General features: G+C 43.3%; 1 protein-coding gene across 2 annotated transcripts in view; it reads right to left on the reverse strand.

Annotated features, from left to right (window-relative positions):
* The window catches only part of man1a2 (mannosidase, alpha, class 1A, member 2), a 132,328-nt gene that overhangs the window by 82,333 nt on the left and 34,670 nt on the right, over positions 1 to 15,325 (reverse strand). For both annotated transcript variants that reach the window (XM_039014426.1, XM_039014425.1), the window contains exon 4: positions 10,296 to 10,557. In XM_039014426.1, coding sequence (XP_038870354.1) covers positions 10,296 to 10,557 — 262 coding nt within the window. The remainder of the gene's footprint in view (positions 1 to 10,295; positions 10,558 to 15,325) is intronic.

Here is a 15,325-nt window from a genome sequence, read left to right on the forward strand (position 1 = left end):
GCGCCTTGCAGAGAACCGTGAGGGTGACATCCTTTTAGAGTAAATCACATCTCTTGGACAACTTCCTGGAGAAGCAAGGCCAGGACTGGAGCAGAGGCACAGAAAGAGGGAAGGGAGAGATGAGGGAGACAGAAAGTGAGAGAGAGAGAAGAACGCAAAAAGACAGCACTACATAATGAGAATCTAAGCAGATAAAGCAGAGAGAAAGGAAAAGAGGGATAGAAAGAGCGAGATAAAGATAGACAGAAAAAGACAAGAGCAGGTAGAGATAGTGAGTAAGGGGGGTATGACTCAGTGTGACTGAACAGGACCTTCCTTTATCCAGCTGAATGACGCCTAACAATCTGAGTAGCACCTCCACCCACAGGTTAGACTAGAGGTTGTTGTTTACTGGATTATTCCTGTTCCTGCAAAACTCAGGCCAGAGGAGGATGACAGGACGGAGGTGGACAGCCTATAAACTCAGAGGTCCGCAGTGCGGCCGGCCAGTGCTCCCTTTGCCTTCCTGTCTCCTGTCCTGAGAAACAGCCAGCTAGGAGCTCTGCTCTGACCTTCACAATGGTAGCCAAACCCTTGGACACCAGGCACCCACCCCCAGCCCGGGTCTGTCAGGATGCACAGCCTGCCCTCAATCATCACCCACGGGTGATTCATAAAGCAGAAGCTACCCCCCCACAGACCAATCCTAGAGTCCTGCATTTGGGTTGGATACCCAAGGTGTCCTGCGGTCGACCGGCTAAAAGCTGGTGGGTGTAATGAAAATATTCTATCAACCTGCGGGTCGGCTCACGGTTCAGAACAATTATATTCCGGGTCGGAAATGTTTTAAATCAAGATAATACTTTTTTTTACAAACCCAGGAGCTTGTTGTTTGGCATTGCGTTGTGAATTCCATTCTGTGAACAGAGAGGCAAGCATATAGGCTACCAGCCACACACCCAGTGGATCAGAGAACTGTCAATTATTTGTGTGGTGCTGAAACTTGTTTCATCCCTCCATAATTATAATAAATGATACATTGCAAATTGACTAGAACTAAGCCCAAAAAGAGATTGTATTTGAAAATAGCAATTTCATACCTTGATTACATTGAGACACGATCACATCGATCACTTTCTTTTATTTGTGGGAATATTTGGGAACAGATTTCCTAAATTAAACAAATTTTTTGCTGAATCCCTGGTGATTTGAGTATTTTTGACAAAAAACAACCCCCCCGATCCCAAAATTATATTGATATATTTACTTTTTTTATTAAAATCTTTGGTGGCAAAACATTTTTATAATCACCTACAGGCCCACCTGTTGCTGACCCCTGCCCTAGGCTATAGCCTACTAAAAGTATTTTTGCATCCTACGTTTTAATCTGGAAATTATTTATTTAAGTTATCTAAACAATATTGAAAGTTCTTTAGAACAAAACGCTCAGTTACAGTCTTCTCACATCGCTGCAACTCCCGTACGGACTCAGGAGAGGCGAAGGTCGAGAGCCATGCGTCCTCCGAAACACGACCCAACCAAGCCGCACTGCTTCCTGACACAATGCCCGCGCTTAACCCGGAAGCCAGCCACACCAACGTGTCGGAGGAAACACCGTACACCTGGCGACATATCAGCGTGCATGCGCCCGGCCCACCACAGGAGTTGCTAGAGCACGATGGGACAAGGACATCCCTGCTGGCCAAACCCTACACCCAGACGATCCTCCTCTTTTTAATAGAGGACATCCCTCTGTTTTCTCACGCAATTGCATAGCCTATAGCAATGTTGCGGAACATGAGCTTTCATTAAGTGTTTGATTAGATTTTCGATAACATTTGCATTGATGTCCGAGGGATTAGAGGGACAATAGAGTTCTGAGTACCAGGCAGTTTGGTAGGATACTAATGACTTATCATCAGCATCAGACCTTAGATATGTCTAATGACCGTGACTAAAAGGTCACGTGGAATTTGACTGCCGTCATGACTCATGACCGCCGGTGTGGCGGTAATACGGTCACCGTAACAGCCCTAGGTAGACCATTCCATTGTTGTGGGTCGGCTAAGGAGTATTGGTGTCTCTGAGGGGCTTTGGCCTGGTTTGCTAACTACCTCTCTAAGAGTGCAGTATATAAAATCAGAACATCTGCGGTCTCAGACACTGCCTGTCATCAGGGGAGTAGCCCAAGGCTTGATCCTAGGCCACACGCTCTTCTCAATTTACATCAACAACATAGCTCAGGCAGTAGGAAGCTCTCTCATCCATTTATATTCAGATGATAGTCTTATACTCAGCTGGGCCCTGCCCGGATTTTGTGTTAAACGCTCTAAAACAAAGCTTTCTTACAAGCTTTCTCTGCCCTGAACACCTCAAAACAAAGGTTATGTGGTTCGGTAAGAAGACTGCTGCCTAGTCCATCTCGTTAGTCAGAAGGTGTTTCAACTGTGCTGGCCCAGGTGATATTTAAGAGTGGCTGGCCTAGTGCTCCAGTTATCTTGAGAGATGTGGAGATGTTGAGTCTCCCTATTTGATTTCTAGAAAAACATTCCTTAGTCTGATTTTCCCTGTTTATGTTTCGCTAAACTTTTTGGTTATCTTCCTTTCTTTAAGTTTGATGTGGGTTTTTATTTTGTTTACTTCTTCTTGGGCAAATTTTGTGGTTGCTCATGGTGGGTGTCTTTTAGGTCCTAGTTGTTGTTGCTAATCACCTTTCAGTGGAGACCCCCATGAGTGTCTTTCAGAACCCCTCCTAAAACCCCACCTGTTTCGTTTTGGTTGTTGTCAGTGACTCTTTGTTAGTTCCCTTTTCTGTTTGAGTGACAATTTTGGTTTTCTTGCTGAGGAACATAACAGATACCTACTGCAACCCTCATCCTCCACATACAACACCCGTTCTTCCAGTCACATTCTGTTAAAGGTCATCAAAGCACACAGATCTCTGGGTTGCTCCTCTTTTCAGTTCCCTGCAGGTAGCTACTAGAGCGAGCTGCAAAAAACACTCAAACTGGACAGTTTTATCTCCATCTCTACATTCAAAGACTCAATCATGGACACTCTTACTGACATGTGGCTGCTTCACGTGATGTATTGTTGTCTCTACCTTCTTGCCCTTTGTGCTGCTGTGTGTGCCTAACATGCACCATGTTTATGCTGCTACCATGCTGTGCTGCTACTGTGTTGTTGTCATGTTGTGTTGCTACCATGTGTTGTTGTCTTAGGTCTCTCTTTATGTCTTGTTGTAATGTCTCTCTTGTCGTGATGTGTGTTTTGTCCTACATTTGTATTTTTAATCCCAGCCGTCATCCCCGCAGGAGGCCTTCCGCTTCTTGGTAGACCATCACTGTAAATAAGAATTTGTTCTTAAATTGACTTGCCTGGTCAAATAGAGGTTAAATAAATAAATACAGAAAGAATGTAAAGGTTTTGTTACATCGGCTTTAGGCTTTCATTAGGTAAGAAGGCTAATAAGAAGGCCCTTTTTTTAAGAGCGATTTGAGTTGTCAATGTGCTTTCACTGTAAAAAAAAACAACTAAAAAAACATTCTTAATTCATGGCATGGATTCCTTTTATCCAAAAGTTGAATAGGGAAGTAATAGCCGACTACTCTGAAGTCATAAAAACAATTAAATATATTGATGTTATTTGGCGGGCCACGGTTCGGCTCTCAAAACAATTCAATGCGGGTTGTGGAGAAAAATCTGTCCCGATGTCAGATATCGGGTGGGGCTCGGAATTATCTTGAGAAGCGATCGGTACTACTGCGGTGCTCTGGAGTTTTGGGGAGCTGTGTCTGGAGTTATGAATGTGCTGCCCTGGGTAACCTCTGGAGTCAGACTGATTGATTTAAAATCTCCCTCCATCCTTCCCCCACCAGCGGATCCTATCTGCTCTAACGGACGGCCCTTCAGAAGATGCAGGAGGGCAGTGAAAATGTGACTGCTGTAAATACATTCATGGCACCCAGGCAGGGTGATAAATTCCCTTTAAAAGGAGACAGTAAAGTAGCTCAGATGGGCCACTTTAACAGCTCTTAGCATCGGTTCCTAACAGATAACAGGGGATGATACGGCTGCTGTTCCATTGCAACATATGGTCCTCTCACACTGATCTCACCACTGAGAACACTCATCATGGTTTCAGACCCAGTCACAATGTGTGAACATGGAAGCACAACTAGTGGTCGGTTCAGGAACTACATCCTGTCATACAAATCACAGCCAGTAAACAGGGCAGTCAGGTGAACAAGTTTGGGTAGTAGTACAATATTAGAGTAGATCATGTTTAAAAAGTCACCTTTTATGGTTGAGAAGCTTTTGCCTTCAAATTAATGACCATGCTCTAAACCTCCCTGGGCCCATTCCCTCTGGCACTTTCTCTCTACACTGCTGTGACTTTTCTTTGGGATATATTAACTGATATTCCACCTCCCTCTCCCCGTCTCTCCGATCTTGGGTACTGTCTGCACCACTATGCCCCTTTCCTCGCACCCTCTTTCTCTCTCACTATGCTGGGTATATGGTCAGCCATGAACCTGGCACTGAAGTGGTGGCCCCTGTGCTCCCCAGTCCTCTCCCCCCAGGGCTCCTTGTATCACAGGCCAACACACCACACCCCTCTTCTGACCTCTATATGTCCCAGAGAGCCTGGCCAACACTCTAAACAAAGAAACACTCCTTTCTTCTCACTCTCCCTGCCAAGACTGAACGGTCCCTAACGAATGGTAAGAGGACCATGGATCAAAGGCTGTCCGTTTACAGATGCTCCCTAAGAGAATATAGTTCATAAATTAGAGCCAAAGAGTTCACCTGTCATTGAGAGTTTCAAAAGGCAGCCACATACAGAGAGGGCATAGACATCACAATCCTGTTCCCATTTCCCAGTATTACGTATTGTTCGAGTTGAAAGGATACTAAATGGATTATTGCATTGTAATGACGAGATTGTCCGGGTCAGGCAAGAATAAATACTATACAATAGGGAGAACATTACGTTTTATGGGGCAACAGAAATGTAACGACTAAAATAAACCCTAAAAAATGTGAAACAAAGAAGTTATCTTGCGTGCAGCCTCCTACCTCTTCTCAAACACACACCACTCAGCGTCACACAGAGTCGGCCTCATAAAAACAATTGTGAAGCAGTCAAACCCCTAGACACATGAAGGCAGGCACGCAACCCGGTAAACCAGGAGGATGACAACATGGAACAAAAAAAACTTCTCTCAGTTTCTAGGCTTGGGTGGTATACCGTATGCCGGTGTCTTTGGAAAAATCCACGTGAGGTTTTTCAATACCGTCAACACTGTTAAACAGTTGAATATTTTTAGCTACTTTTTAAGTAAATACCTGCATACAATACATTAGGAGATAAAGAAGATTGCATTCTTCATTTCACCTGTCATATCATTTTTCATTATGAAGGTTACCGGTAGTCCCCAGTCACGTGATGTTTGTTTACAAGCACACAATGAATCTAAGACTAAATGCTTGCCTTCTAGATATCTTAGAACTATTAAGTTAACAGTAAAAAAAATAAATGCTTAATGCTCTCAGTTGTGCTTGTTAGCATTTAGTTAGCATTCTCTATGAGATTTTACATCTACTTGTTAGCATTGTTAACCTTTGGATTAGAGGGGTTTGAAAACAAATCCCCTTGTGTTCAGTGTCAGTATTACTGGATATCCCGGTATGGCACAAGGTCGGTATGAAGGTATGACAATTTCGATAGCGCCCAAGCCTATCCATTTCTACCTCTCTCACGCTAATCCAGGCAGGATAAATTATTTTCCCTGCTTCCGCTTAATCTGTTCAAACACCACATACAGAGATAACAACACTGAGGTGCGCTACCGTGGCAACAGTCCCGAGGTGAGCAGAATTGTGGGTCTGTTTTGTCCTGTGCCAGTTCCTCTGTCACATTCTCTCCATCAGCCCAGCGCTAATCAAACGTAGCACCACCCTGCTTCTTAGGCTCATACTTAGCATTTAGCTGCTATGGTTTGCCTGGAATACAGACGTGTCTTTTCCACCCATCTCTCTTTCTTTTCACCACCTCCATTTCAGAGATGTGCTAAAAGACAGCAAAATGGTAATGGAATAGCATGGTCAAACAAGTCCACACTTACCGAGGTGGGTTCCAGCAGAGAGGACACTGTTGAAATATAGATCCATGACATCCATACATAATGTATAGAGGAATACATTTTCATGAATTACTGATGCTGGTCACCAGATAATGTTTCTCTTCTGGGGATATAGGGCGGTATCAGATGGGCATAGCTTACTACAATGTGTATCACACAGAGCAGAAACCTAGATTGGCTCTCTTGAGAATAATCTGTTGCAGAGTGGAGAGTCGTGTTAGATGGGGAATTAGGCTTATAGCACTGTGCTGTGGGGAATGGATCTTATTTTTTCATATTTATTTATTTTATAGATGCATGGCGATGATTACTTTTCTGTTTCACAAATAACACAAAATGGTGCTTCAGAGTGAGATGTATTCATCCTTAAAAATATCCTGACGGTTGGCATTGCCACCTGGTATGGCAATTGCACGACATCTGACCGCAAATGCGCTACAGAGGGTAGTGCGTACGGCCCAGTACATCACTGGGGCCAAGCTTCCTGCCATCCAGGACCTCTATACCAGGCAGTGTCAGAGGAAGGCCCTAAAAATTGTCAATGACTCCAGCCACCCTAGTCAGACTGGTCTCTCTGCTACCACACGGCAAGTGGTAGCGGAGCGCCCAGTCTAGGTCCAAAAGACTCATTAACAGCTTCTACCCCCCAAGCTATAAGACTGTTGAACAGTTAATCAAATGGCTACTCTGACTATTTGCATTGATCCACCCTTTTTTTACACTGCTGCTACTCGCTGTTTATTATCTATGCATAGTCACTTTACCCCTACCTACATGTACAAATTACCTCAATTACGTTGACTAACCTGTACCGCTGCACATTGACTCTGTTCCGGTACCCCCTGTATATAGCCTCGTTATTGTGTTACTTTTTTACTTTAGTTTATTTAGTAAATATTTTCTTAACTGCGTTGTTGGTTAAGGGCTTGTAAGTAAGCATTTTATTTGTACATCGACTCGGTACCCTTTGTATATAGCCAAGTTATCGTTACTAATTGTGTATTTGTTATTAGATTTAATTATGCGTTTTACTTTTCTATGATCTTTCTCTCTACATTGTTGGGAAGGCCTGTAAGTAAGCATTATGTCTCTCTTTCCATTACGAAGCATGTGACGAATACAATTTAATTACATTTATGAGAAATCAGTGTCATTAAACTGTGGTTGGGTATGGCAGATGGCCATGCCGGGAGCGTGAACGCACACGCGGCTCTTAAGAGAAGACAAGCTATGTGCACACTGCCCACAAAATGAGGTGGAAACTGAGCTGCAAAAAATATGACCACAGAGACAAATATTTCCCTTAGATTACACAGACCCACAAAGAATTCGAAAACAAAAACAAATATTGATAAACTCCCATATCTATTGGGTGAAATACCAGTGTGCCATCACAGCAGCAAGATTTGTGACCTGTTGCCAAAAGAAAACGGCAACCAGTGAAGAACAACACCATTGTAAATACAACCCATAATTATATTTATTTTCCATTTTGTACTTTAACTATTTGCACATCGTTATAACACTGTACATAGCCATAATATGACATCTGAAATGTCTCTATTCCTTTGACTTTTGTGAGTGTAATGTTCACTGATCATTTTTGATTGTTTATTTCACTTTTGTTTATTATCCACTTCACTTTCTTTGGCAATGTAAACATATGTTTCCCAATGCCAATAAAGCCCTTTGAATTGAATTGAGAGAGCGCTTTATCATGCCCTAAAGGAGACGTGTGATATTTAAACACACCATCTTGGATAGAGTGGTGTTGTATGGATCACATTAAGGATCACACAGGGCCATTTGCCATGTACTGTGGGGATTGCTCATGGAGAGAGATGGAGGGAGGCAGGGAGGGAGGAGGGTGGTGGCCTCATCCTCTTCTCTACAGATTCCACAACTCCTTCTGTGCGGTCTTTATGGGCCACCATTTAAAAGCCCTACTTACGCTATCGATTTATCAGGGCTTTACAGTTACACATATCTCTTTATAAATGCAGTACAACACAGGCCTTCCTGTTATTGTAGAGGACCCCTATCTTGGCGGTGTAGAGAAATGTTATATTTAAGCCAATTTCCTGCAATTCAACACATTTCTCCAATGTGTGAACTCATTCAAGACTGTTGGAAAAGTATTCCAGGTGAAGCTGGTTGAGAGAATGCCAAGAGTGTGCAAAGCTGTCACCAAGGCAAAGGGTGGCTACTTTGAAGAATCTCAAATATAAAATATATTTTTATGTTTAACAGTTATTTGGTTACTACATGATTCCATATGTGTTATTTCATAGTTTTGATGTCTTCACTATTAATCTACAATGTAGAAAATAGTAAAAATAAAGAAAAACCCTGGAATGAGTAGGTGTGTCCAAACTTTTGACTGGTACTGTACTTTAAATCTGGTTTTAGTCATTCAAGTTTACACTGAAAGCATTTCTGCTTCCCGAAAATGTTATTATTATTATTATTTTTTAAACATATACATACATACATACATACATACATACATACATACATACATACATATTGTTTGGAAAAACGCTTAGGACTCTGAAGCAGTGGAAACGCGTTCTCGGGAGTGATGAATCTCGCTTCACCATCTGGCAGTCCTGACGGACGAATCTGGGTTTGGCGGATACCAGGAGAACGCTACCTGCCAGAATGCATAGTGCCAACTGTAAAGTTTGGTGAAGGAGGAGTAATGGTCTGGGGCTGTTTTTCATGGTTCGGGCTAGGTCCAGTGAAGGGAAATCTTAGTGCTATACAATGACATTATAGACAATTCTATGCTACCAACTTTGTGGCAACAGTTTGGGGAAGGCCTTTCCTGTTTTACTATGACAATGCTCCTGTGCACAAAGCAAGGTCCATACAGAAATGGTTTGTCGAGATCGTGTGGAAGAACTTGACTGGCCTGCACAGAGCTCTGACCTCAACCCCATCGAACACCTTTGGGATGAATTGGAACGCCAATTGCGAGCCAGGCCTAATCGCCCAACATCACTGCCCGACCTCACTAATGCTCATGGCTGAATGGAAGCAAGTCCCCGCAGCAATGTTCCAACATCTAGTGGAAAGCCTTCCCAGAAGAGTGGAGGCTGTTATAGCAGCAAAGGGGGGGACCAACTCCAGCAAAGGGGGGTACCAACTCCTATTAATGGCCATGATTTTGTAATGAGATGTTCGACAAGTGTCCACATACGTTTGGTCATGTAGTGTATAATGTGGGAATCTGAACATTGAAGAGGGTTCTATTTCTAGGGACAAAGGCTGAGTGGCATGACAATTACACACAATATCCCCAGTGCATTTAGTTTGTGTTCACATTTAAGTCAGATATTTTTCAAGACCCAGTGACATGATTGGCAGTTAGCCTAGCGGTTAGAGTGTTGGGCCAGTAACCGAAAGATCACTGGTTCGAATCACCGGACCCGACAAGGTGAAAAATCTGTCGACGTGCCCTCGAGCAAGGCTACATGTCCAAGTAGAAACATTATAAGGCAGGGATGATTCCAGGGACGATATTGGTTGGACAGATGGTGTGTCACATTCCCATTCCATGACAAGATTGGTTAGACAATTTGTGACAGACAAGGAGTAACTAAAAGCGGTTGATGAAGAGTCTCGCAAGATTTTACAACATTTTGCAATAGCACGACACATAGCCATCCTCCCTCCTTGAAAACATTGTTGTTGATGACAGTTGGCCTTTGTTCTGTAGAGATATGATTGGTGCTCACAATCACAAAGTAATCAGGCAGCCGCCGTATAGCTATGAGTGTATGGCAGGCAGCATACTCTCTAAATGATAATTATGTGGGAACAAAAGGCTCATTGGGAGACAAAAGCAAGGTTTAGAGCAAATGGGCTTGCCTCGTGCCGCAGTAAGTGTTCTGACTAAGTGGCGTTCAGAAAGGCATGATAGAGGTAATTATCTGGAAGAATGGACGGATGGGGGAAAACGGTCTCAGGTTGGCTGTCTGTCGGTCCCTACTCAGCATCGCAGAAAGAGCATCTGAACTATCAGACATCTCTGTCTCCTAGATCTCCCTTTCACACAGAGAAAACTGTGACATAGGGACAGACAAAAGACAAAGATAAAGACACGCGCACGCGCACACACTCATCCACACCCCCCAACCCCGCCCCTTCTCCCTCCTTCTACCTCACCTCTCTGATCTTGTCTCGTTTTTCCTTGACGTCAGGCTCCACAGAGTCTCCATCGTTGACCCCCAACATCTTGGGCATGGGGACAGGGGGCAGGGGCTTGGGCACCTCCTTCTTCTTCTTTAGGTCCTCCACCACCTTGCTCTTTTCCGTCTGGATCTCAGCCCGCAGCTCGTCCCGGGACTTCCTCAGCTTCTCCTTGGCTTCCTGCAGCGCACGCTCATGGTCCACACGAATCTTATCGCGCAGGCTCTCCTCCTCCTCCCTAAAGGGGCACAACAGGAAGTCAGCACACAGGTTACAACATAACCAGGAAGTGAATAACCTCAGACAGGAAGTGGGCACCTAAAAGGTACAGCAGGAAGCAGGCACCAAACAGTAAGATTCAAACATTGTCATACAATGGTAAAGTTAACCTCTCTTGGGTAGGGGGCAGTATTTTCACATCCGGATGAAAAGTGTGCCCAAAGTAAATTGCCTGTTACTCAGGCCCAGAAGCTAGGATATGCATATAATTGGTAGATTTTGATAGAAAACACCCTAAAGTGTCTAAAACTGTTAAAATGATGTCTGTGAGTATAACAGAACTGATATGGCAGGCGAAACCCCGAGGACAAATCCTTCCAACAAAAAAACAAACATTCAGCCTACCACTGTTTCCAATGGCTTTCATGTTTATTATGAGTATTATGAAGTCATCCCAGATTGCAGTTCCTAGGGCTTCCTCTAGCTGTCAACAGTCTTTAGAAAGAGTTTCAGGTTGGTTTTTGGACAAATGAGCTAGAAGTTGTAGTTTTTCTAAGTGGCTCCCATTTTGGCTGTAGTGTTGCAGGGTGAAAGCGCGTTCTTTGTTATTTATATCCGGTAATGAACATACTATTCTCTGTCTTAAATTGTATAGTTTATTTACATATTAGGGTACCTGAGGTTTGATTATAAACGTTGTTTGACTTGTTTGATTAAGTTTATTGGTAACGTTTGGGATTCATTTTGTATGCGTTTTGAAGGAGGGAAACCGGTGGATTATTGAATGAAGCGCGCCAGAGTTTTTATGGATATAAAGAAGGACTTTATCGAACAAAAGGACCATTTGTGATGTAACTGGGACCTTTTGGAGTGCGAACAGAAGAAAATCTACAAAGTCATTTATTATATCGCTATTTCTGACTTTCGTGTCGCACCTGCCTGGTTGAAAAATGTTTTTCATGTTTTTGTATGCGGGGCACTGTCCTCAGACAATCGCATGGTGTGCTTTCGCCGTAAAGCCTTTTTGAAATCTGACACAGCAGCTGGATTAACAAGAAGTTAAGCTTTATTTTGATGTATAATACTTGTATTTTAAAAAATATTTATATTTCTGTAATTTGAAATTCGCGCTCTGCAATTTCACCGGATGTTGGCCAGGTGGGACGCTACCATCCCACCTACCTGCCCCATAAGAAGTTAAGTAAAGATTTAGGCTACATGGTCAAGGCTTAGGATATTCCCTGGAGTCATGTAGTGTGGAAAAGAAAATACACAAAAGGATCAAAAGGAGACATTTTATCATCAACACTTCGCCTGCAAGGCCTGCTTCAGGACAAAGAAGCAGCTGCAACGTAGACAATAAATGTTCCTCTTTCTCTTGCTGTTCTATAATATACCAATGTTGGAGACTATAAAACAGGGATGTTATACAATGCATTCGGAAGGTACTCACCCCTTGGCTTTTTCCACATAGCCATTATTCTAAAATGGATAAAACATTTTTTTCCCTAATTAATCTACACACAATACCCCATAATGACATAGCGAATACAGGTTTAGACATTTTTGCAAATGTATACATTTTTATTTTTTTAAGTACATCTTATTTACATAAGTGTTCAGACCCTTTGCTGTGAGACTCAAAATTGAGCTCAGGTGCATCCTGTTTCCATTGATCATCCTTGAGATGTTTCTACAACTTGATTGGACATGATTTGGAAAGCCACACCTGTCTATATAAGGTCCCACTGTTGTCAGTGCATGTCAGAGCAAAAACCAAGCTATGAGGTCGAAGGAATTGTCTGTAGAGTTCCGAGACAGGATTGTTTCGAGGAACAGATCTGGGGAAGCGTACCAAAAAATGTTTGCAGCAATAAAGGTCCCCAAGAACAAAATGGCCTCCATCATTCTTACATGGAAGAAGTATGGAACCACCAAGAGTCTTCCTAGAGCTGGCCACCCAGCCAAACTGAGGAATCGGGGAGAAGGGCCTTGGTCAGGGAGGTGACCAAGAACCCGATGGTCACTCTGACAGAGCTCCAGAGTTCCTCTGAACAGATGGGAGAACCTTCCAGAAGGACAACCATCTCTGCAGCACTCCACCAATCAGGCCTTTATGGTGGAGTTGCCAGACGGAAGCCACTCCTCAGTAAAATACACATGACAGCCCGCTTGGAGTTTGCCAAAAGGCACCTAAAGGACTCTCAGACCCTGAGAAACAAGAGTCTCTGGTCTGATGAAACCAAGATTGAACTCTTTGGCCTGAATGCCAAGCGTCACGTCTGGAGGAAACCTGGCACCATCCCTACGGTGAAGCATGGTGGTGGCAACATCATGCTGTGGGGATGTTTTTCAGCTGCAGGGACTGGGAGACTAGTCATGATTGAGGGAAAGATAAACGGTGCAAAGTACAGAGAGATCCTTGATAAAAACCTGCTCCAGAGCGCTCAGGACCTCAGACTGGGGCGAAGGTTCACTTTCCAACAGGGCAATGACCTTAAGCACACAGCCAAGACAGCGCAGGAATGGCTTCAGGACAAGTCTCTGAATCTCCTTAAACGGCCCAGCCAGAGCCCAGACTTGAATCCAATCTAACATCTTTGGAGAGACCTGAAAATAGCTGTGCAGCGACGCTCCCCATCCAACCTGGCAGAGCTTGAGAGGAACTGCAGAGAAGAATTAGAGAAACTCCCCAAATACAGGTGTGCCAAGCTTGTAGCGTCATACCCAAGAAGACTCTAGGCTGTAATCGCTGCTAAAGGCGCTTCAACAAAGTACTGAGTAAAGGGTCTGAATTCTAATGTAAATGTGATATCAGTTTTTTACTTTTAACACATTGGAAAATATTTATAAAAACCTGTTTTTGCTTGGTCATTATCGGGTATTGTGTGTAGATTGATGAGGGGAAAACAACAATTTAATCAATTTTAGAATAAGGCTGTAACGCAACAAAATATGGAAAAAGTCAAGGGGTCTGAAATACTTTCCGAATACACTATTTGAATTCTAAAATCAAAAATGGTGCAGTCAGAAAGTGATTGAAATCATATAGAATGACCCAACAACAAGAGTCAGGTGACAGCTTTCTAATACAAAAGAGAAAAGATATGTGAAACATTGTCATTCCACATGATCTGCGCGAGGGGACAAGATGTCTAATGTGTGTGTGGACTCAGCTGTGGGGCCCTGGAGATGCAGGCTGAGAACCTGAGGGCTGAACCCTGCCTGAGAGCAGGGGACGTGTGAGAGAGAAAGGGAGAGAACAGAACACTAAAAGCCATCCATTTTAGCAGCTGCAATACACAGTACAACCTGACCCACGGCAGGCAGGCAGGAGGGAGCAAGAGACTAACAGACCCAGGGGTACAGTGAAAAAAGTATACAAATGCAGGGCAAAGAGAGAAAAGAGGAGAAAGAAGAAGGGAGCGAGATAGAGATTACAGAGACCTAAAAAAAAGTGTCAGGTGGACACTGTGGGAATGGAGACGTGTGTTGATGACATCTGCCATTTCGGCTCACTTCACTCAAGATGAGCCCTCAGGCCGGCAGAGGAGAGACAGCTGCACAATGAAGAGCTAGAAGAAAAGATGGGAGAGGAGAATGGAAGAGACCATTGGGGGAAGAGGGGTTAGGGATCACCTACTGTAGCACAGATATGAGCCATTTCACCGCAGCCACTAATTCACCAAGACAGACAGGCATTTATACTAATTACCCTTCTTTAAGAGTAAACTGGCTCCCAGAATAGACACAGTGAAGGTCTGTTGTATTTCATTACCATACAGTTCCCTGATGTGGACCTATCCACTCTTCAGGACCAAAATAACAGCTCCACACTACTTACATAACGCTGAACTCAAAACATGAATACATATTCATGTCGATGTGTGTGTCTATCTGCAGACTTTAATTGATAGGAAATGTGTTTACACTGTGTGTGGTTAGAACTGACTCAGTCCAGATTAGAGGTCCACCGATTATGATTTTTCAACGCCGATACCGATTATTGGAGGACCAGAAAAGCCAATACCGATTAAATCGGCCAATATTTTTATTTTATTTGTAATAATGACAAATACAACAATACTGAATGAACACTTATTTGAACTTTAATATAATACATCAATAAAATCAATTTAGCCTCAAATAAATAATGAAACATGTTCAATTTGGTTTAAATAATGCAAAAACAAAGTGTTGGAGAAGAAAGTAAAAGTGCAATATGTGCCATGTAAGAAAGCTAACGTTTAAGTTCCTTGCTCAGAACATGAGAACATATGAAAGCAGGTGGTTCCTTTTAACATGAGTCTTCAATATTCCCAGGTAAGAAGTTTTAGGTTGTCGTTCTTATAGGACTATTTCTCTCCATACGATTTGTATTTCATATACCTTTGACTATTGGATGTTCTTATAGGCACTTCAGTATTGCCAGTGTAACAGTATAGCTTCCATCCTTCTCCTCGCCGCTACCTGGGCTCGAACCAGGAACACATCGACTACAGCCACCCTCGAAGCAGCGTTACCCATGCAGAGCAAGGGGAGCGAGTGACGTTTGAAACGCTACTAGCGCGCACCCCGCTAACTAGCTAGCCATTTCACATCGGTTACACCAGCCTAATCTCGGGAGTCGATAGGCTTGAAGTCATAAACAGCGCAATGCTTGAAGCATTGCGAAGAGCTGCTGGCAAAACGCACGAAAGTGCTGTTTGAATGAATGCTTACGAGCCTGCTGGTGCCTACCATCGCTCAGTCAGACTGCTCTATCAAATCATAGACTTAATTATAAC

The sequence above is a fragment of the Salvelinus namaycush genome, chromosome 19 (genome assembly GCF_016432855.1).
Source record: "Salvelinus namaycush isolate Seneca chromosome 19, SaNama_1.0, whole genome shotgun sequence".
NCBI lineage: Eukaryota > Metazoa > Chordata > Actinopteri > Salmoniformes > Salmonidae > Salvelinus > Salvelinus namaycush.